At 43.6% G+C, this 21,510-nt stretch overlaps 11 protein-coding genes across 11 annotated transcripts; 6 read left to right on the top strand and 5 right to left on the bottom strand.

Annotated features, from left to right (window-relative positions):
• Positions 1-677: 677 nt before the first annotated feature.
• PUMCH_004426 (uncharacterized protein) lies at positions 678-1,745 on the top strand (the record flags this gene model as incomplete). Its single annotated transcript, XM_063023363.1, has 1 exon — positions 678-1,745. One exon carries the CDS (start codon positions 678-680, stop codon positions 1,743-1,745), a length of 1,068 nt encoding a protein of 355 aa, XP_062879433.1.
• A 1,717-nt stretch (positions 1,746-3,462) lies between these two features.
• On the top strand, positions 3,463-4,566 carry PUMCH_004425 (uncharacterized protein; the record flags this gene model as incomplete). Its single annotated transcript, XM_063023362.1, has 1 exon — positions 3,463-4,566. One exon carries the CDS (start codon positions 3,463-3,465, stop codon positions 4,564-4,566), a length of 1,104 nt encoding a protein of 367 aa, XP_062879432.1.
• A 456-nt stretch (positions 4,567-5,022) lies between these two features.
• Positions 5,023-6,360, top strand: PUMCH_004424 (uncharacterized protein; the record flags this gene model as incomplete). Its single annotated transcript, XM_063023361.1, has 1 exon — positions 5,023-6,360. One exon carries the CDS (start codon positions 5,023-5,025, stop codon positions 6,358-6,360), a length of 1,338 nt encoding a protein of 445 aa, XP_062879431.1.
• Positions 6,361-6,626: 266 nt separating this feature from the next.
• Positions 6,627-7,622, top strand: PUMCH_004423 (uncharacterized protein; the record flags this gene model as incomplete). Its single annotated transcript, XM_063023360.1, has 1 exon — positions 6,627-7,622. One exon carries the CDS (start codon positions 6,627-6,629, stop codon positions 7,620-7,622), a length of 996 nt encoding a protein of 331 aa, XP_062879430.1.
• Positions 7,623-10,059: 2,437 nt separating this feature from the next.
• Positions 10,060-11,286, top strand: PUMCH_004422 (uncharacterized protein; the record flags this gene model as incomplete). The annotated part of the gene is made up of 1 exon (XM_063023359.1): positions 10,060-11,286. One exon carries the CDS (start codon positions 10,060-10,062, stop codon positions 11,284-11,286), a length of 1,227 nt encoding a protein of 408 aa, XP_062879429.1.
• A 139-nt stretch (positions 11,287-11,425) lies between these two features.
• On the bottom strand, positions 11,426-12,184 carry PUMCH_004421 (uncharacterized protein; the record flags this gene model as incomplete). The annotated part of the gene is made up of 1 exon (XM_063023358.1): positions 11,426-12,184. One exon carries the CDS (start codon positions 12,182-12,184, stop codon positions 11,426-11,428), a length of 759 nt encoding a protein of 252 aa, XP_062879428.1.
• Positions 12,185-12,453: 269 nt separating this feature from the next.
• PUMCH_004420 (uncharacterized protein) lies at positions 12,454-13,599 on the bottom strand (the record flags this gene model as incomplete). The annotated part of the gene is made up of 1 exon (XM_063023357.1): positions 12,454-13,599. The coding sequence occupies one exon, from the start codon at positions 13,597-13,599 to the stop codon at positions 12,454-12,456; it is 1,146 nt and encodes a 381-aa protein (XP_062879427.1).
• A 244-nt stretch (positions 13,600-13,843) lies between these two features.
• PUMCH_004419 (uncharacterized protein) lies at positions 13,844-15,439 on the bottom strand (the record flags this gene model as incomplete). Its single annotated transcript, XM_063023356.1, has 1 exon — positions 13,844-15,439. One exon carries the CDS (start codon positions 15,437-15,439, stop codon positions 13,844-13,846), a length of 1,596 nt encoding a protein of 531 aa, XP_062879426.1.
• Positions 15,440-16,698: 1,259 nt separating this feature from the next.
• On the top strand, positions 16,699-17,649 carry PUMCH_004418 (uncharacterized protein; the record flags this gene model as incomplete). The annotated part of the gene is made up of 1 exon (XM_063023355.1): positions 16,699-17,649. One exon carries the CDS (start codon positions 16,699-16,701, stop codon positions 17,647-17,649), a length of 951 nt encoding a protein of 316 aa, XP_062879425.1.
• Positions 17,650-17,830: 181 nt separating this feature from the next.
• On the bottom strand, positions 17,831-19,252 carry PUMCH_004417 (uncharacterized protein; the record flags this gene model as incomplete). The annotated part of the gene is made up of 1 exon (XM_063023354.1): positions 17,831-19,252. The coding sequence occupies one exon, from the start codon at positions 19,250-19,252 to the stop codon at positions 17,831-17,833; it is 1,422 nt and encodes a 473-aa protein (XP_062879424.1).
• Positions 19,253-19,904: 652 nt separating this feature from the next.
• On the bottom strand, positions 19,905-21,503 carry PUMCH_004416 (uncharacterized protein; the record flags this gene model as incomplete). Its single annotated transcript, XM_063023353.1, has 1 exon — positions 19,905-21,503. The coding sequence occupies one exon, from the start codon at positions 21,501-21,503 to the stop codon at positions 19,905-19,907; it is 1,599 nt and encodes a 532-aa protein (XP_062879423.1).
• Between the last annotated feature and the right edge of the window lie 7 nt (positions 21,504-21,510).

The raw sequence follows: 21,510 nt of genomic DNA, 5'->3' as shown, positions 1-21,510 counted from the left end.
TAATAGCCATGGCACCATTCGTAAGTGGTATTTGGGTCCAGCTCCATTGGCCTGAGCACATGCAGGGCAAAGAACAAAGGAATCACATATATATATTGTAACAGTCGCCCACGATTTCGATTTCTCAATTCCGGCGCTTTGTAACTTTGCCAATTACCTACCCGCAAAACCACACCACTACACCTATCTCAAGACCTTATCATCACTGCATCTTCATTCGCATCCATTCATCACCTTCCCCATACATCTTGGTGATACAAAAACAGAGATAAATCATTTCACAGCATTTATTCTTGAAATCGTTGAGTTGAAAATTTTCAAGAACCCGTGATTTCCCATAAGAAAAAAATCACCTGAGATCTCCACGCCCGAATTTCTTTTTGAACAGGCGGCCTGTGTCTCTTCTTATCTTTCGCATTTTTCACGTTCGCATCTCCGGCATCTTTTTTCACGTTCGGGTCGAGGTATTGCATCTACCCTAATAGGCTGGAGTGAAAAATATATTCCTCGTCCAGAAGCTTGATTGCATTTCCGCCAAAACCTTGGTTGATAAATCCAGCAGAAAGCAGCCCCAGAGTCGATCTGTCCTTTCTGAATTTAGCGGATCAACTCTATTTTTTATTTTTTTTTTCCAAATCCCGACCCTTTACCTCACTCAGTGAAGAACCCAATTACCGATGCCCCATAACACCATGCCTCATATCGAAGTGCCCGGAAACCACATCCAAATTGGCGGAAGAAAGTCCAAGTTGGCTGTCTTGCAGCTGGAAATTGTCAAGCTGGAAATCCAGGAGCACTTCCCCCATCTCTCGTGTGACATTTTGGCACTCAGTACTTTCGGCGACAAAGTGCAACTGAAGCCGCTCTATTCGTTCGGTGGAAAGTCATTGTGGACCAAGGAGCTAGAAGCGCTTTTACTCGAGCTGATCGGCGATTTCCCCAAGTTGGATTTGATTGTCCACTCGTTGAAGGACATGCCCACAAACTTACCCGACGAATTCGAGTTGGGCTGTATTTTGAAGAGAGAGGATCCAAGAGATGTTTTGGTCATGCGTCCGGACTCTCCTTGGAAGACTCTCGCCGAATTGCCAATTGGAGCTGTGGTTGGAACCTCTTCGTTGAGAAGACAGGCTCAACTCCTTAAAGCTTACCCACACTTGAGATTCCAGGATGTCCGTGGTAACCTCGCCACTCGTTTGTCCAAATTAGATGCAGCTGACTCTCCATACTCTTGCATTGTCTTGGCTGCTGCCGGTCTCATCAGAGAAGGCTTGGCACACAGAATAACTTACTCCCTCGACGTTCCAGACATGTACTACGCTGTAGGACAAGGAGCCTTGGGTATCGAAATCCGCAAAAACGATCCGGTCATGAAGCCGCTCCTTGCACAATTAGAGCACCTCCCGACAACATATCGTTGTGTGGCCGAAAGAACCATGATGAACATATTGGAAGGTGGTTGTTCGGTGCCTTTAGGAGTTCACACCCAATACGATGTTGATTCAGAAGAACTCTACTTCAAGGGTGTCATTGTGAGCCCAGATGGCACTGAATCTGTCGAGGCAGAAGTTATCACGCTTGTCTCTAATAAGGCCGACGCAGAGAGAGCCGGCGAGCAGATGGCTAAGAAGTTGATCCAACTAGGCGGCAAAGACATTTTAGATGCCATCAACTTTGAGAAAATCAACCAAAGACCAGTCAAGGTAGAGGAAGTACCTTTGGCTAAAAAGGTGCTTTCCATCTAGTCTAAGTCTAGCTGGGATGTTCCAAATCCTTGTCTGTTTTTTTAAATTCTTCTTTTTCGGGTTGTGGAAGGTTCAAACCCATACATTTAATTGCATTCTAAGGTTATTTATGTTAGCGCAGGGCGCTCTGTCGGAAGCATTGTTCGTTTATTGTACATATTACATGTGGCGCGGAACTCTGTTGCTATGTGACGCTAATTCATGAAAGATAACGGTAAATTTTGTAGCATCTGATCATAAGTTTTCTTGATTTGGCACATGCTGTTTTGCACGATAGTAAACGATAGTAGGTCTGTATCTTGGAGAGGAATTCCAAAATTATATACACTTTATTGTCATACAGTCAGAACTGATTTGCAGTTAGAGTGGCTCGATTGATTCTGAAGGCACCATGTTTGTTGACTCTGGATGGTGGGTGAGCCTTCGAAAGATATATCTATCTCAACTTAAAACACACTGCGGTAATTATATGGAATCACTGCCAGATGGAAAGCTCAAATGAAACGAATTCCACAAAGGATTTCGGTTATAGCTCGTTCGTTGTGTAGCCGAATAAATAGGAACAACTGAGCTGTGAATCAAATTAAGATACGCTGAAACACACCTACCAAGCAAACGATGTCCATACTGTTGCAAGAAACGATGATGATAATGAAAATTTTAACTTCACTAATATTCATGGACTTGAACATTATGGCTTCATTTTTCTAGGGGAACACCAACACCAGGCCGTTCATAGTAATCTCCGCTAAGCGCATGTACCGAAAACTATCAATAAACATCGGTGGGGTGACTCTAAATTGTGTTTCAGCTGAAACTAAAATTTGACAAATTTGATCAAGCACAAGCTCAATCTATTGAATTACTCAATTATTAGAATCCACTTCACAACCTCTGTTCAGTGATATTCTCAAGCGAGACTCAGTCTTTGAGAACGCTCAAAATTCCAAAAGAAAGTGAATCAGACCAAATATTCTCGGTCAATTCTGTTTCCCGATAATCCCGAAATGTGACTGATTCTTTCAAGTTTAACATGTGGTCCCCTCGTTTAAGTATGGGGTAGGTATGGTTATGATCTACTGTACGATGAAGACGAATTAACGACCTACCAGATAGAAAAAAATTGAAACGGAGAAAGTGATTAATCACAAAACCTCCAAAAAATAGTTGAAAAGTCTCCGAATACAAAAAACATTCCCCATTTTTTTGACACATGCGGTCGTTTCTTTTTCAAGCTATATCCCAGACCCTGTGCCTCTAATAACCGATTCGCATCGGATAATTATTCGCGGACAACCGTTGCAAGTCCGTCAATACGAATACTCTAACTTACTGCACCACACGATGAAGTATTTACATAACGGCCGCATGGGAAATTCGCCCATATACCGTAGCATTTTTTAAAAAAAAGTGGTCCCAAAAATGTGCATTATTCAAGCGAATTCTGGCGCAACCGTCCTTTCCGAATCGGCCCACCATACTGTATCTCGTTTACCGTGGTCCTATACGAGTCGCACCGGGGTTTATATATATGCCTTCCCATAACTATACAAACACTCTCATCGCCACCTTTTCTTCGTGTCTTCTTGACTGTTTAAATTATTCAATCGGTGTGAACCCTGGAATATAGGCTTTCATCGCGTTTCCAACTTTTCACCTTCCATTCCCTATTTATATATCGAACACTAAGAGTTTGTGAGGTTTTTTTGCAGCCAACATGGATCTTGTTCTCGAAATCACCGACCACTTCGTCTTTGACAAGCTCTACGCTGAATATCTCCCCAAAAATGGTTTAGTGGCCAACTGGGTCAACGATAAGTTGCAGAATGAGCTTCTCGCCAATGCTACAACTGTTGCAAGCTCTGCTTTGCCAGCTCCTTTGCAACTCTTGTCAAACATTGCAGGCAAATTCCAAAGAACAGATGAGATTTACGGCCAGGTTCCTACAAAGTTCTTGCCTGTCACTGAATATGCCACACAGTCGCTCCTAGGAAGATCGAACGTTTTGCGTGAGTTCATTTCGCTCATGATCATCACCACCATCTTCGGATGGATTCTCTACTTTGCCGCCGCTTCCCTCGCTTATGTCACTGTTTTCGACAAGAAGATCTTCAACCATCCTAGATATTTGAAGAACCAGATGAGACTCGAAGTTTGGCGTGCCGTGAGTGCTATCCCATGGATGGTGATGCTTACCACACCATTTTTCCTCATGGAGTTGCACGGGTTCTCTAAATTGTACTTTGACGTGAACGAGTCCACCGGTGGTTGGAAACATATTGCTATACAATTCCCAATGTTCATTTTCTTCACTGACTGTGGTATCTACTTCATCCACAGATTCTTGCACTGGCCGGCTGTTTACAAGGCTTTGCACAAGCCTCACCACAAATGGATTGTCTGTACTCCATTTGCCTCTCATGCATTCCACCCTGTTGACGGCTGGTTCCAGTCTTTGCCATATCACTTGTATCCATTGATCTTGCCTTTGAACAAGGTCTCTTACTTGGTATTGTTTGTCTTTGTCAACTTCTGGACTGTCATGATTCACGACGGCAGCTACTGGTCCAACGATCCTGTTGTGAACGGAACTGCTTGTCACACTGTTCACCATTTGTATTTCAACTACAACTACGGACAATTCACTACTTTGTGGGACAGATTGGGTGGATCTTACAGACGCCCTGACGACTCTTTCTTCGCCAAAACTAACAAGAACCAAGACGCAAAGATCTGGAAGGATCAAACATGCCAGATGGAGGCCATTCGTGGAGAGCTTGAGGGCAAGTCTGACGACAGAGTGTACATCACTTCGAAGTAATCAGACGCAGCACTTGTGGGCACTGGACTCTAAGGTTTTCTTTTCATTTACTTTTTTATTGTGATTCATTTCGCCTTTTATACAAACAAATAGATAAACACATATGTCAATTGGAATATCCAGCAAATCCAAATGTAAATTTGATCAAATTGAAGATAGCTTTTCAGGGTTTCACAATACTATACGACAATTGGGCTTGATCTTTTTTATGGTACCAGGTTCATGTGTGTAAGTTCTCTGCACACTCCATGCATCAACGGTTTCCACATCCACTCGAAACAAATTACAGGATTACACTAATATAGCACAGATATATCCCTCGAAAACCATTTTAATTTCTATACCAAATCGACAATTTTCGAGCTCAATTCAATTCGAAGAACAATCTACTCTAACATCAATCGTTGCTCGTAAATTTCACCAGCTCTCTCCACAAAACTTCCAACCTGCTCCAGAATGGCGTCCTCTCTACTAACCATCGGTCCCTATAGGCATCGTAAGGACGTTAGCAGACAGCAGGTGCTACTGAAGTATCTGATTTTGGGATACATTGCTGCTGGAACTTATGGTAAAGTGTATAAAGCACGGTACAAGACTGTGTTGGGAAATGAGGGTGATGAATCCGATCATGTTGAGGCAGTAGATCCACTCAGAATGCCCCCTAAGTTTGATGTCAATACTGGGGACGAAGATGTTCAATTCTTTGCCATCAAGAAGTTCAAAAGCGACAACCATCTGTCTGCTAAAGCCGCGGGAGCAGCCGGACAAAACGGACATGACATAAACGGAAACGAAATAGTGCACTACACGGGTATCTCGCAATCTGCTATTCGTGAGATGTCTCTTTGTCGAGAGCTCAACCACAAGAACATTACCAAGCTTATGGAGATTATACTAGAGAACAAGTCAATCTACATGATCTTTGAATTCTTCGAGCATGATCTTCTTCAAATCATTCATTCTCACTCGCATCCCGAGATCAAGCCAATTCCTGAACATACTGTGAAGTCATTGATATGGCAGGTCCTCAATGGAGTCACATTCTTGCACAAGAACTGGATCGTCCATCGAGATTTAAAGCCTGCTAACATCATGGTGTCAAGCGATGGAGTAGTGAAAATCGGAGATCTTGGACTTGCCAGAAAGTTCAATAATCCACTACAGAGTCTTTATACTGGTGATAAAGTCGTCGTTACCATTTGGTACCGTGCTCCTGAGCTTCTATTAGGTGCTCGCTACTACACCCCTGCTATCGATCTTTGGGCAGTGGGCTGCATTCTTGCTGAGCTTCTATCTTTGCGACCCATCTTTAAGGGAGAAGAGGCAAAGATTGACCTCAACAACAAGAAAACGATACCTTTCCAAAAAAGTCAACTTCAGAAGATATTTGAGATATTGGGGACACCAACGACAGAAATGTGGCCCAATATCCAGAAATACCCGGACTTTTTCATATTCCACCAGTTGTTTGTTCATGGGAACCCTACAACCTACTCGCCTAATCTCTCGAAATGGTACAATGTAATTGGGGGCAAAAACAAGAATTGCCTTGGCTTGTTGCGAGACTTATTTCAATATGATCCATCGCTCCGTATTTCTGCAGATGAAGCTCTTGTACATCCGTTTTTCCTAGAAAACTCCAAGGTACGCGAGAATGCTTTTGAAGGATTAAACGTGAAATATCCCAGACGTCGTATCTATACAGATGACATTGATATCACATCTCATAACAATAATTTCAACACTGGCAAGAGGCATAATGACGAGGCAGCAGGCAGAAAGAGAGCACGGTAGTCAATCTTGGCGAGAAACTATAACATCTTCAAATTGCATTTTATTCAAATCTATCTTCGTATTGTACATTTGTAAGGCTAACAAACCTAATTCTCAGCTTGTGTATCGTCACTACTTCGATACCATAATGAGTTGCAGCCAAATTTTGGAGTGTACAGTATAGATCACAAGGTGAAACCACAAGTAGTCAACTAGAGTTTGTTGGTGCCACAGCTTGAATAGTATCTTGGGCTCAATTGCATATCCGCTGATTGTGTACTTCAAAAATGGGCGATCTGCGACCGCTTCAGGCGTACACTGACAGGAAGAGCATCTATTCTGGTCCTTTCTGCGATATATACAAGTGCAAAACCACCAGCCAAGAGACCGTGGCACTTAAAGTGGTGGACTTAGATTTTCTCCATAAACCGCATAATTTTCGACGCGAGGTTGCGTTTATGCAAAGGCTAAGTCATCCTAACATTGCTCGATTTATAGATAGCTTTGCTTGTGGAGAGGACCACTACATGGTGATGGATTATTATGAGTTGGATTTAAATTCTGTTCTTGCGCATTTTTCAACACAAAGAATGAAGTTCAATTTGGAAGATCCCACAAAGTATCACGTAGTCAAAACGAATGGTTTGCCTACAGATGAGATTGGTCCTATGGTGTGGTCTCTAGTGCGGGCGCTAGAGTTCGTTCACAAGAGCGGGATAATCCACCGCGATATAAAGCCGGCGAATATTTTCTTCAAGAATTTGGATAGTTTAGGGTCACCGGTCATTGGTGATTTTGGGATCTCCTATGACACAAGAAATCCGCCTTCCGATGAGCCTTCTGATAAAAAGTACACTGATGTCTGTACGGGATATTATAAGGCACCTGAATTATGCTTTGGAGTGACGGATTATGATTTCTCCATTGATTACTGGTCATTGGGTATTTTGCTTTCTGTGTTGTACTCTAGGGACGGGAACCCGGCTAATTTTGTCAAAGCTGACCCCGATGACCCAGATAAAAGTCCTGAGATTAATGATTTTGTTCTCATACTGGGGATCTTCAATGCATTTGGTACTCCAGATATCGTTGATTCAAGCAGTGAATTGTATTGGGAAAAATTGGGCCGAGAAGAGTATCATTTCGTGAAATTCCAATATCGGGCTCAGCCGCGGAAATTGACGGGCGCCTTGATTCCTCGATGTGATGATCATGATATTCAAGCATTGTTTGAAGGCTTGACAAAATATGATGGCAGAAAGCTAATTGGGCCACCAAAATAAGTAAATAGGATATAAATCGATTTGATAGAATAGTAAAGATAGGTATTTCATTTTATAAAAATTTTACGCAGCCTCGTTTTGCCGCTTCTGACTATGTTATCGGGATTCTCATTTTTTCGCAGCCGTTCCGAATACAGTGCGTAGATGTAGGTAAGGTGTAGAAAACCACGAACAGCTGAAATATACTTGCATTAAAAAACAATCGAAATCGAAATAATCCTTTCTTTTTGCTCTCCTACTCCAATTACTTTTCCATCAATTTTATTACCATAGATACCGGCGTGTGTACCAATTTGCCGATACCGTTGACTAGTTGGTGAGGTAACTGAGTTACCCCACCGTTCTGTATCATGTTTCCCCAGTTTTGCGTGTCTGCAGGCCCTCAGCACAGTAGCCATTTCAAGTAAATACCCACCAATATAGTTCAACCGCACATTCTTTCCGTGTTTTTTTAGCAGCTATTGTTTCACCATGACATCTATAATAGGAAAAACATTTCGTATCAACAGTTATGCTCCCAGCAGTACAGCCAGAGAAATGGATGAACAGGAGCTCATCCGCAATCTAGACTACGCGGAGTTGGAAGAAAAATTCCAGATTCACAAATACTACCCGGCATTTATTCACAACAAAGACTGTCTGACTCCGCGGCTCAAGGCCATGATTTGCGACAAGCCTATTTATTCGAAGGCAGCTGTCCATACGAAAAAGCCGGAGAAGGCAAAGAAAACGCAAGCACGCAAAAGCCGCCGCGAGGAACAACATCGTTTGAGAACAGAACATATACAAGAGAAACGCGATTTGAGACATGAACACAAAAAAGAGAAACACCAACTCCGCGCGCAGCATCGCGAGGAACGAAAGAGTGGAAGGGTGGTCAACCCAGCCAAGAACATTGAAATACCGTTTGTCGAGCATGTAGAATGTGTTGCAGATGACACAGAAGATTCGGATCAATCGAAAATCATTCATGAAAAAGAACCCGCCAACCCAGTGGCACCGGCAGGTAAAGCTCCCTCATTTAATAACCCTTTTGGCTCGGGTCAGATCACCCTAGTTGCAAATAATAGCAACGAAATAAAACACGATCGGGTTGATCCAAGAAGCGATCGCAACCTCAACCGCCGCACATCAATATCTGAGAGACTAAAAGGATTATTTATCAAGAAGCCTGTTCCCCTTGATATTCCTGCCAAGCGGTCCATGTCATTTGACCAAACCAAAACGAACTTGACCAACTCAAGAGCAGCTGAACACGCAATGATGAAACTTACAGAAAACAGAAGACCCAGTGATGATATTCGTACGTATTTTTTTTTTCTTACAGGGTTTGGATCGGTTTCCAATACAGGGGACCAAATATTTTTGACTATGCAGTGATTAGGGAAAGGGGACAATCGAGCCTATTAGATTGAGACAAAAAGAGGTCTTCAAAGAGAGAAGAGATACTAGCCTTCAATTTCCTCCGCCAACGACCATATTGGTTTTCTTTTCTTAGAACTTAGTATCCATTAATGTGGTCGGTCGCTTGGTATTGATGGCTAACGCACTGTCAACTGTAAAAGACACTCACTTTGCACAGCCCGCATGGCTATCGGAAAAATTTCTTATTTCAGATACAGACAGAAGCATGAGCAGCGTAACAGTTTGGCACAGTCAGGGATTATGCACAAATGCATAATAAATTGCATGGCCCTGACGTATAAGAGCATATTGCGAATGGCAACTACTCACGTACGGAGCAGGTTGCGAGCCGACCCGAACGGTAGCAATTTCTGGAAGCACAGAGAATCTGAGGCGCTTGTATCCGCAAGTTTGGAGATCTTTTTTTCTAATTTGTGAGAGCCAATTTCGGTTTGCAAGCCCCCGTGTGTCACCACATAAGCCCTTTTATTATTGCTTCTCCAGACTCACGCCTGCACAAATCAGGGTTGATCCTCTGTTTGTACGCCTCATGACTGCACAACCAGTGGAGAGGTCGTGGCTGGCACACTTTTGTCAGCGTGACCTTGAATTGTTGTTTCGTTGTCTTTCTCCACACAGTTACCAGAAGTTGGACTCAGGCACCTCTTGACTTCATTTTCTTCGACTACCTTCTTGTGTTTCAGTCAACAAAAGTACATCTCGCTGTGCAAAAGTCATCCTTCGCCTCCATTCTTCTCTGCATCGCCAGCCTTCTTCTCGCCCTGTCACTCTTTCCACTCCGTGGCTAGTTCAGGCTGACCCCATAATAGTCTATTAGCATTGTTCAAAACACAGTTTGAACAGAAGAAATCATCGACATAGCATTGTCTCTGAATACAGTTTGACCAGCGCAATCTTTGATCCCAAAGCTGCTCCTGTTTTGTTCTCACCCCACCTTTACCCCAAACTCGACTTCCAACCTGAAGTCGACCTTGATCCTGCCCAAACTGTTTCGAATTGAACTCATACTAACATGTCTCAAATAGAAGTCATAACGGAATCTGTTAGCAACGGCCACAACGGCCAACTTGAATCTATCCAGTACACCCAGCTGCAAATGGTGGGCCATGGCTCGTTCGGTGTAGTTTTCCAAACGCAATTATTGCCCAGCAACGAGCTTGCCGCTATCAAGCGAGTTCTCCAGGACAAGAGGTTCAAGAACAGAGAACTCCAGATCATGAAGTTGGTGCATCACAGAAACATCGTAGACTTGAAGTACTACTTCTACACGAATAATGACAAGAATGAGCTCTACTTGAACTTGATTCTCGAATTTGTTCCTGAGACCTTGTACAAAGCTTCCCATTACTACGTTTCCAAAAGATTGTCGATGCCGGCTTTGGAAGTTAAGCTCTACACCTACCAGATGTTCCGTGCCCTCAATTACATACACTCGCAAGGGATTTGCCATAGAGACATTAAGCCTCAGAATTTGTTGATAAATGCCGAAACTGGCGTTTTGAAATTGTGTGACTTTGGGTCTGCAAAGATTTTGAACCCCGCCGAGCCAAATGTCTCTTACATTTGTTCCAGATACTACAGAGCACCTGAATTGATCTTTGGTGCGACAAACTACACAACAAAAATTGATGTTTGGTCCGCTGGATGTGTCATGGCCGAGTTGATCGTTGGCCAACCACTTTTCCCAGGAGAATCAGGAGTCGACCAGTTGGTTGAGATCATCAAGATTTTGGGAACCCCAACGAGAGAACAAATTAAATGCATGAACCCAAACTACACTGAGTACAAGTTCCCACAGATCAAGCCTATTCCATTGTCGAAGATTTTCAAAAAGATGTCTCACGATTGCATCAATTTTTTGACCCGAGTCTTGGAGTACTCTCCTATAGAAAGAATCTCGTGTATTGAGGCTTTAGCCGACCCATACTTTGATGAATTGAGAACCGAAAGCACTAAGTTACCCAACTACAGAAAATTGTTCAGCCAACAATTCTACGGAGGCAATTCTCATTACCCTCACCAGTCCAATGCTAGCTACCAATTGTACTCTAGCCAACCCGATGTACGTGAGTTGCCAGAATTGTTTGATTTCGATGACAGGGAGTTGTCCATGGAACCTTCGTTGAATAGTGCAATGATCCCCGAATTTGCCCGTAACAAACTAAAAATTACTAGAGGCACATCTTTGGAAGACTTTGTTCCTATGACTCCAGAGGAGTTAGAGGTGACGTTGGAATGAGTACTTGAATTCACGACAGACATGAAATTAGATTATTGAATGAAACTTCAGTTTCACAACAAATGTAACGATTATGTAGGACTATGAGTTTTGAATCGGTACCATAGCATCGTCTATTTGCTGAATTATATATCATCATCTATAGTCTAGGTTGCTCGACCTTCTTTGCGGAGTGCTTCTCCAGGGGGGACTGCGGCACCTCGGGGTTTGGGTTCTTCTTAGCCCGCGAGAATAATCTAGTGAATGGCAAAACAAACCATTTGGCAAAGAACGGCATTCCTAATATGGACACTGCCAATCTCACTGGGAACAAGGCCTTCACAATGACATACGCATATGCGCCCTCCGAAATAAACTTCATCTTATCATGCAATGAGTAACTACCGAAATCCCAATCCTTGAGCACTTTGTCCATCACTTGTGTTCCCTTTTCGAGGGCCCAGGTTGGCAAGTCGAGTGTGGTCGCCATCAAAACGTCATGGTATTCATGTAACGCATACCAAATTCCAACCAATGGAACAATCGCAGTAAGTTCGTGTAAAATCACAAATGCTGTGACATGAGAGACTGGTGCATATATGAACTGCGTGGTGTAGGGTCTAAGAAACTTGGGAATCCGCTTGAGAATCTTATGATTGTCATACTTTGCATCATAAGTTGGATCCTTCTTCTCGGTATCTTTGCCAGCTTTTCCAGCCACCACATCTTTTGTGTTGTCTAGATTCAGAACCTGAATTTCTTGATTGATTGGTTCTGTTGGGTTTATCAGAGTCAGTGGTATCTTAGATCTGTCTCTATTCTGAGGCTTGAATAGTAGCCGAGAAGCCGATTGTGTAAAAAGACGAGACCGAGAGGCTCGCAAAGGTAGCGTTCTTAGCATGGCATTTGTGAGATACATCTTGTTGGTGTTACGGTTGGATGCGAAAGGTGGAGTAACTAGGTTGAGCAAGAGGATACTTGCTTTGCAAGCATGCGAGACCGCAAAATGAACAAATTGAAGAAAGCAATTCCTATTCTGATAATTAGAAATTTCCTGGCAAGGAATTACTGATACCCATTTTATTTGCCCTTATGTGAGTGAACTTGTGGACTACTCTAATGCTTCGAATGTCGATATTTTTCAATTCTATGTAATAATACACTTGATCTTTATGAGCCACAACTACATTACTCGTCCTCTTCGTCGGAATCAATGATTCTTCTCCGTTTTCTTCTGTCCTCGCTATCATCAGCGGCGGGAGAGGCTCTGTACTTGGAGTCGCCCTGCTGTTTTAAGTTCTTGAGTCTCTCGGCTCCCTTCTCAAACTCTTCCTCAGCAGCCTCCAACTCATCATCCGAAAGTTCTTCCTCTTGCTCCTCATCATCGTTGGCGACAAATCCGTCGTCCTCATCGTAGTCATCATAAGCATAAGATCTCTCAGGTCTGTTGTAGCTGGAGTAACTATCGCCACGAATAGACGGGGTATCGGACTTGCCGAGACGCTCCTCCTGTAGTCTTCTTCTTTGCTCAAGTTGTCTTTTCATCTTGAGGGTCTTTCTTTCATCTTCGTCAGCCTTCCGCTGCTTCAACATTGGGTCATCGTGTGTTAACGCACTGAGAATCTTCTCCTTCTTTTGTATGTTCTTAACCGCCTGGGTCAATTTTCTGTGAGTATCTGTGGATGTGGAAGTTGGTAAAAGACTGGCAGTCTTTGTGAAAGCAGAGTCGTTCTGAAGGATCTCATGTTCCACATAACTGCGTGCAAGAAATTGGTCCGTGATAGGAAGTGGTCTGAAATCGAAAAGCTCTTGGCCAATTTTCAAGGATGTCAGGCCATCGCTCCACTGCACAAAGTGCGCGTTGGACTGTTTGATGATCTCATCATTTCCGCTGTTGGAGTACCTCCAACGAATGGTGTTCTCATTCAACAACTTTTCAGCTATCGTATCATTTTTCATTTCTTTGGCATTTAAGTTGCTCTTCTCTCTTTCTGCTGCGGTCTTTTCAAGCTTCTCCTTGAAATCATTTGGATCGAATGGATGAGCGTCCACATTGAGAAATACAGGTAGCTTGAGCATGTATGTTTCGTCGTCGGGTTTGTGAGACGCCGCGTGACGTGGGATGGTGATATCAACAGCTTGAAGCAGTTTCGTGTCTTCCTCCTCTTCCTCCTCGTCGTCATTATCGTCATTCAATGCATTACCTCCGTCATTTTCGTTATTGGCACCAGTGTTTCCGCTGGACTCGTTCAACTCAACATCCTCATCTTCTCCGAATAGATCGTTGACCTCATCATCACTTTGACTAGCTCTCGATGCTTCTGAGTCTGACATGCTGCCAAAGGTGGTGATTGTTGTTGGTTGAAAAGTGTCTGAACTTGTATCTCGAGTGTCACGTGAACAAGTACCCTACTACAAAAAAACGAAGGAACTATAAAATCATACAAATAAAAAAGGAATAGATATACAATGAAAAAAAAATATCACAGGCTAGAACTAAAAGATAAATGGTAATAAGAAACCGGGTTGAGAGAAAGAAATTGTGTTTCGCGAGGGTGTTAACCTGTCACTGCCATGATCATGGATCCTGATGACTTTCGTCTGTTGTTGGTTCTGGAATGTGTCTGCTAAGAGGCAAGTCCTCATCGCTAGTGCCCTCGGCAAACGAGTGATCGGGTATTTCAAGACCCTGAGAGGCACTTTTGTAGCCAATCATGTCAAAGTCTTTCGCGTTAGTCGAGAAAGACTTACTGTGATGGCGCTTGGCTGCGATGGACGAGGTTTCTAGATTGTCTGCTTGCATAGTAGAAGAACTTGGTAATACTGTAGGCTTCATCGATGTCGATGAAGGGTCTGAACTGGGAAGAATTTTGTAGGCATATTGGATGAGAAACTCAACGACAGACTGTGACAACGCATACTCATTTGGATCCATATCATGATCTGGATGCAGAAGAATCGAGGGCTGAAAGATTGCAGCCAAGTTGCGTGCACTCATGAGGTTCTCAAGGGAGTAATTTTGTACCATTGCCAATAGGTCCAAGATATAAAATAGTAGCTGCTTCGAAAGATCCGGGAGCTGGTCTAGAAGAATCTTGTACTCCCCAATTGCGGCGTACATGTCTCTTGTGAGTTTCCTATAACTCTTCAGCTTTTCACCGTCCGTCTGAACCTTGGGCGATTGCACTTGCTGTCTCGTAGACGATGAAGGCTTAGGTTCTGACAGCCCTTCGGTAGGCTCGCTTATAATATGGGGACTCGTGAGATTTTGTGTCTTTTCTGATTGGCTGGTCTCTATAGGGGTGCCAGCTTTCGAGCCGGGTATATCATGTCGGCTCTCTTTCGGGTTTTCTGCCTTGAACTTCAAATACTTCATTATGCGAGGTTTGGTGCACAAAACATCTCTGAAGTCTTCGTAAAGATCGAGAACAATAAGAGGTTCAGGGAGAGCGTTAAGGTATCTACGCAATACAGAGGCCGCATCATGTACAGTGAAGCCGTCCCAGTTGAGCTTTTTGCCGAAAGAAGGCGGCGTATTGAAAATTATCTGAAGATCCTTGATTCTTTTGGAAGAACCCGCGACTCTAAAGATACCCTCTACGTTCAAACCGCTGTTCTTTAGGTATACCCCACACTTCGCCACGACGATTGGAATCCGGCCATAATGCAAGACAGAGTCTGAGTCCGAGGACGACGACGCAGAACCAAGGATAGAAATCTTGGCTGCAGCCTGTTCCACCGCCTCAGACAAAGGCACACCGAAGTACTGCGAATTCTTGTCGATCAACAGATTGCTCTGCAAGAACGAATCCCGATGCTGGCGGATCTCGTTGTGACTGTTCTCAGGGAATGGCGAACCGCTGGGGTTCGAAGTCGACCTCTCTCTGTTTATGTTGTTAGCCGAGCGAGACTTATGACTGAGATGCGGCCGGAGCAAGTCAGGGGTACCGCCCTGAGGCAACCACGAAGAATTATCTCGCGGCGACAGGGTTGGAAAGGCAATCGGCTGCGAGCTATACGTCGTCATAAAAGACGGAAGGGGAGGAGACCGCAGCCCCAAGGTATTGCTGTCTTCATTGGGGTCTATCTCGTTGACGGAGTCGTTCAGTAGCGCATTTCGCTTGAGGTTTTTTACCCAGCCAATGATGGAATTTCTATTGGCCGACTGCGTCATGGTGTTGTCTTCGGCGGGAACTGAGAGGATGGAGGATGGCGGTCTGGGTAAAAATAACACGTCTAAGTTGAAAAGAGAGTCTAGATTGAGGGAGAGATGGGGTACAGGCCTGGGTGAGGCTTGTAGCGAGGAAGCGAGGTGTTAGTGCGGTGGGTGCGAAAAAGAGACAAATCGGGGATTTATAAATGATCTGAGATTTCTCCAGGAAAAGTGCCGATTATAGATTTTTTATTCGGCATTCTGTTCACTGTTCTAGGCGTGGTTTTTCATGCCTGTCTGTTCCGTTGTCCATTGCATAGCAGGTCTGCCAAGGACACTAAATTTCTGCGTAGAGAACCGTTTTTCAGGCACCAAACCGAACGCAGGCGTTGAGACAAGGCTGCGAATGCGGCTGTGGAATGTGAGATGATCTTAGGGAAAGGGAATTTTTTGAAACGGCAATTTTGAAAAAATTTGAGGGAGGCTGCGTTTCTGATTTGCCAACATCTTTTCTCAACGATTTGTTTCCCGAGGGAATGGTTTATGCTGCTTCGCTTCCAGAGTACCGAATGTTCTTCGCGTGGTCCGCAACCAGATAGCTTACGCGGAATGTTGGTCTCTACGGGCCAAAAATAGATTATGGCAGGAAAACTGCCCACGCAGGGGTTCGGCGCTGCACCACTATTTTTAGGAAGAATCCTGATTTTTATTGTTTTAGAATGTCATTGCGTTTTGCGATTATTTGGAGAACTGTTGACGCAGGGGAGCAACGGGCCAAGAAAGAGCCATATGCCAGAACATGTGAGACATGGAACGGCTGTAAACCTTAACAATCGTGATTTGATGAAACTGTTGTATTTCAAAATGCTAACAAGCTGCCCTTGTAGACTTAGATTTAAACTTCAATTTCGTGCAATATTCTGTTCTATGACTGTCAGGGCACTACTGAGCTCGCCGTTTCTAGGATTGAATAATCTTTTGAGAAAAAGATTTCAATTGAATAATCAAACAAATTCGAGAATATCGTCGTTTCCAAAGCTGGTCAAAATTAATGCTCTTGACCGCCATTGTATTGAATGAGAGATCGGATACGAACCACACAGACATCGGCAGATACAAATAACAAGATTTAATGCAGAAATTGAATCATTTCATGGATTTGATCATCATTTTTTTTGTCTCTGATCTATCGAGATTCTTCCTCTGTATCCCTTTACTGTAGGACTCTTGATACAGGACTAGTATTTACTTGTAAACAATTACTAGAATACCGACAAAACATGCCTCTGCCCGACAAGCATCCTCTAGGGCGCCTATCGGTGAACACTTCGGGCAAAAACATACGAAGCAAACTGAATTTTGGCAAAAAACCCGCCCCTTCCAAGATAGATATACCGATGAATCGGACATCACTTTCTGACTTCGAAATAGGTAAAGTGCTAGGCAAAGGCAAGCTTGGAAAAGTATACTGCGCTAAACATAAAAAGTCCGGCTTTATTTGTGCAATCAAAGTAATGGCAAAGAAAGATTTGGTTGCCTTGAAGCTCAAAGAGAACTTCCGGCGTGAGATCGAGATCCAAAAGGGCCTAGTACATCCAAACATAAGTAGGCTTTACGGCTTTTTCTTCGACTCTAAAAATGTATATTTGATCCTAGAATATGCTGTTCATGGTGAATTGTACCAGCTCCTTAAGACATATCGCAGGTTCGATAATGTCACTGCTTCAAATTACATCTACCAGGTCTCGTGCGCATTGCAATACTTGCACTCAAAGAACATCATTCATCGCGATATAAAGCCAGAAAACATCCTTCTCTCATCTTCAAGGACCGTCAAACTCAGCGACTTTGGTTGGTCTGTCAAGTCTGAGTCGGAGACAACTAATCGGCGCCAAACAGTCTGTGGCACTCTCGACTACCTACCGCCCGAAATGGTACAGTCACAGGACCATGACTATAGTGTAGATCTATGGCTGTTGGGTATTTTGTGCTATGAGTTCCTCGTGGGACGGCCTCCCTTTGAGGAACAGGAGAAGAGCGCCACCTACAAACGGATCGTGAAAGTTGATCTTTCGATACCAAGTTTTGTAGATGGAGATGCTGCTGATTTTATAAAACGCCTTTTACAAAGGGATTCTACCAAACGTATGCAATTATCGGAGCTAAGCTCTCACCCTTGGATCCAAAAATACCGTCCTTTGTGGCCTAAAGCCCAACTGATTCACACATAAGAGCTTTACATGACCTCATATTGGATTGATATATTCTCATAGCTAATATACATACTAAAAATACAATGCTCCTCGGAACAAAGAACTAAAATAGGCCACCCCTGAAACGTATCTCGATATGTCAAACTCCAGAAGCCCAATCATATCCGACCGCATCTCGACACAATCAACTTTGAGTCAATTAAGCCTTTTGAGTTTGCAGCTGTTGTTGCTGTTGCTGCTGTTGACGCTGTCTCATAAGAAGCTGTTGCTGTTGCAACTTTAAAACCTGTTGTTGGAAGACCTGCTGCTGGTGTTGATTATACTGAGCTGTCATAGTCACTGCTTTCAGGGGTGCGCGGACGGAGTATAATTCACCGGCTATTGTTGCATAGCTTTGTGTACTGCCTTCCGAGGCACGATCCACACTAACAAGTGCACAACGACCTTGTAAACCACCCATTGATCCTGAAATAGCTTGATTGGCTAACTTGAGATCAGCAGACAGAGAAAGTGCATCAGCGGAGGCAGGGCCATTAGTGATAAGGGCATTAGCATATGCTTCTCTCATATACAAGAAACGATGGCGGTGTTTGACAGAGACCATAACTTTTCGCTCTAGCGGACAAGGGGAGTTTTTAGACAAACCTTCGAGCACCAATTGTGTTTCCTCATCTGGGTCAAGAACAATATTCATAGCTCCATCGTCATCATCAATGGTAACACCCGAGAGTTGAGCGTCCTCACGTCTCTGAGCTGCCAAAGCATTGGTTGCAGCTAGCTTGGCCTGATTCCGTTTTTGGTATCTCTGGAGCAATACGTCATATGGTGCACTTCTTCCTGGCACAGCTCTCTTAGCTCCCATAGGGTGTGTCTTACAAGTCAATGAACGAGCACAGAACCCTCCCAGAGACAATGCCACACCACACTGTTTCTCAACATCAACAGGGCCCTTAGACTTATTGACAGTCACCGGTTTAGGTTTGACTGACTTCTTCTTCTTAGTGGCAGTTGCGTTCTGCGCTCTATTGGCAGCAGCTTCAGCAGCCAAAGCGGCGGCAGCAGCAGCATTGGCAGCCTCTTTCTCCTTTTGCATTTGGGACTTCTTGTACTTCTTTTTAGGGCGACCAATCGCACCAGAGGAAGTAGAAGTTGGACTTGTTGGAGCTGGTGTAGCACCTCTGGAGGAGTTCACCGATGAGTTCTCGACATCAAGCAACGAATTACCAGCTCTACCGCGTTTCTTCTTCAGCGCAACAGAGCTTGTGGTGCCTTCTTGTTCCAGTCTTTTCTGCTTCATTTCAACGCAGCGTGTGTAGTGGGTTTTGATGGTATCTTCGCCTACGGGACGCTTGCAAGAATTACAAATTTGAAACTTGACCACCTGCGAGAGGTATGAAGAGTCAGAAAGAACGTTTAAGATAACAGTGGGGCTAGCAGAGGCGTTCTCCACAAAGTCCTGGTCCAAATGCCAGTCTAGTTTCTTATCTAAGTACACACCAAAATCCTTCCAAATGATCGACTTCTTCTTGGATACAGAAGCTTCTTCAGATGACAGTCCAAGATGCTGGACTTGGTCTAGAGTGATAGTTCTAGTGGTCAGAGCGTTTCGGCCAGAGGACATTCTCACCTTTTGCTCAACGCTTGGAGATCCTTAAACTCCAAAGGCAAAATTCTAATGGCAGCCAGCGAGGGTGTTGGGCAGTGGTAGAGATGAATGGGGCAAAGCGGTACTTTGCCTGTAATTTCGCTCTGTGGAATATTCTTTATTGGTGAGACTAATGTCCTCTATCTTTGTGTTGTGAGTTAATCCTCAAACCACTGTGTACACAACTGGCAGACGAGAGATTAGGGTGAACAGACAAACAAGCGCTACAACTTATAATTGTAAGGAAAATATATGTTATTTTCCATGTTTACGATTTATCTTTTGGTACTGTCTTTGTCACGATTTGTGGCAGGATATGGCGCTGAATTCAAGAGCAATGTATTTAGTGTCAATTGCTACTGAAGAACAAACTTACACGTACATATAAAAAGAAGCAGCATTTATTTTTCTAAATTCCACAACAATGTTTCGGTCCCCACCCGAGTATAGCAGCACCATGTCCTCGAGATTTATGCTTGGGTAGTAGAGCACTACGAATGATAAGTGAGAGAAGTATATTGATCAATGTGAAATAAAAATGGAATTTTCATGAAAATAGAATATGGTGAGAGATAATGAGTAGGGTAAAAAGTGATAGCTAGGAAAATATGGCTATGAAGCCCGTGACTTAACACAATTCTTTGCAATTGACAGGGTCAACACGACTGTCGATGAATGAACGGCAAACTTTTTGGTGCTGCTTCTTAAAGTGGCGAAAGTAGCTAAGTAATGGATTGGATTTTGTCCTCCAACATTTGATAGTAATGATCTCGAAACACACCGGACACTGAAGACCATCAATCAAGTTCTTCTTTCTGGAATAGCTTGTGCGACTCAACTTGTACTTGCCGACATAGAGCCCTTCGGGAATAATGTAGTTGTTTGCAAACACACCATGCATGAGGGTCAAATGGCTTAGGTAGCTGGAGTTTTTGTACGGATAGAACTTGACCTCGGGACAGAATGCACACATACCACACTTGCTTTCACCAACAATATTGTCCTGATCATCGCATTCGAAACGAAAGTACTGTGGCTCATATGGTCTTGTTTCATGGAAATTGGTCGATGCCTCGTAGCGAATACAAGTCACAGAATCGGCAATATCAGAAATGTCTCTGATGTGAATTTTTCGTTGCAAAACACCGGATTCTAGGCCGATTTTATCGTTTCGACTTCCCCAAATCTCCTCTTCCTCGTGCTTCTCGTAGTACTCACAAAGGTCGTTTAACATAACAGCACGTCTTCCTGCAATATCATGTTTAGTAACGGCAAAATTGGTGATATCATTGTAGATAATCACTTTGCGTACTTTTCCCGTATATCCATGGTAATTGAGATCGACGTCCAAGCACTGGGTTGTGCTCGGTGACAAGGTGATGAAGCTTTTGCTGATGAATCTCAGATCAATTCCTTTGGATTTCCAGACTCCCTTTGATTTTGATTCAGAAGCAAGGTCATCGTCGACATCAGTAGCGCTTTCTCTTTCTTGGATGTTGCGGCAGACAACACGAGGGAGCCGCTTTGGCAGAATACCACACGATTCGAATTCTTTTGTCTCGAAATGAACCTTAGACTTTTCCCAAGTAGGAGCATTAGTCTTGGTATCACGGAAAAAATTTCGTTTCTGATCTTTTGTAGGTAGAGTGTCCTCAGTGTCTACTACAGGATCATAACTTCTATCACTTGACACTGTAGAAGGAGACGTCAGATAGCGCGACTCACCCCCGAAAGTCGTTTCCACCGAATCATCGCTGCTAAGTTCGTTAACCAATTCCTCTTTGATGAGATGGGTATCGAGATCACGAGCGAGACCAGATGCGTCAGAACCACTCACTTCGCGGCACGTACTTCCATAATTATCGAACTGACATACGCTAATACACTGAGAATCGACATCAATAGCTTGAATGTTGCCCCAATAATCCTGAGAGTCCGTAGCATACTGGAGTGCCAGATATTCCTCCGTGTTGCCAAAATGAGTTTCTTGTAGTTCGAAGTCAAGGTCCAACAAATCTTTGAAGTCAGCCTTCAATTCTTGTTCAGAGCTGCAACAGGGAAGCCAAAATTCCGTGTCAGTGTATTTATTCTCGTCAGAATTAGGGCTGTCGTCAAATAGGGTGGGAGAACTAAGATCGACGGTGGTCCAAAAGTCATACTCTGAGTAATCAAGGTCGAGTTGGAAGTCTTCAGTAACTTCAGAAGGGTTGCCAATAGTCAGAGCCATGATCTAC

Source organism: Australozyma saopauloensis, chromosome 5 (genome assembly GCF_035610405.1).
Source record: "Australozyma saopauloensis chromosome 5, complete sequence".
Taxonomy (NCBI): Eukaryota; Fungi; Ascomycota; class Pichiomycetes; order Serinales; family Metschnikowiaceae; genus Australozyma; species Australozyma saopauloensis.
The sequence above is the reverse complement of the archived record's forward strand: the minus strand, read 5'-3'. Positions and strand labels throughout refer to the sequence as shown.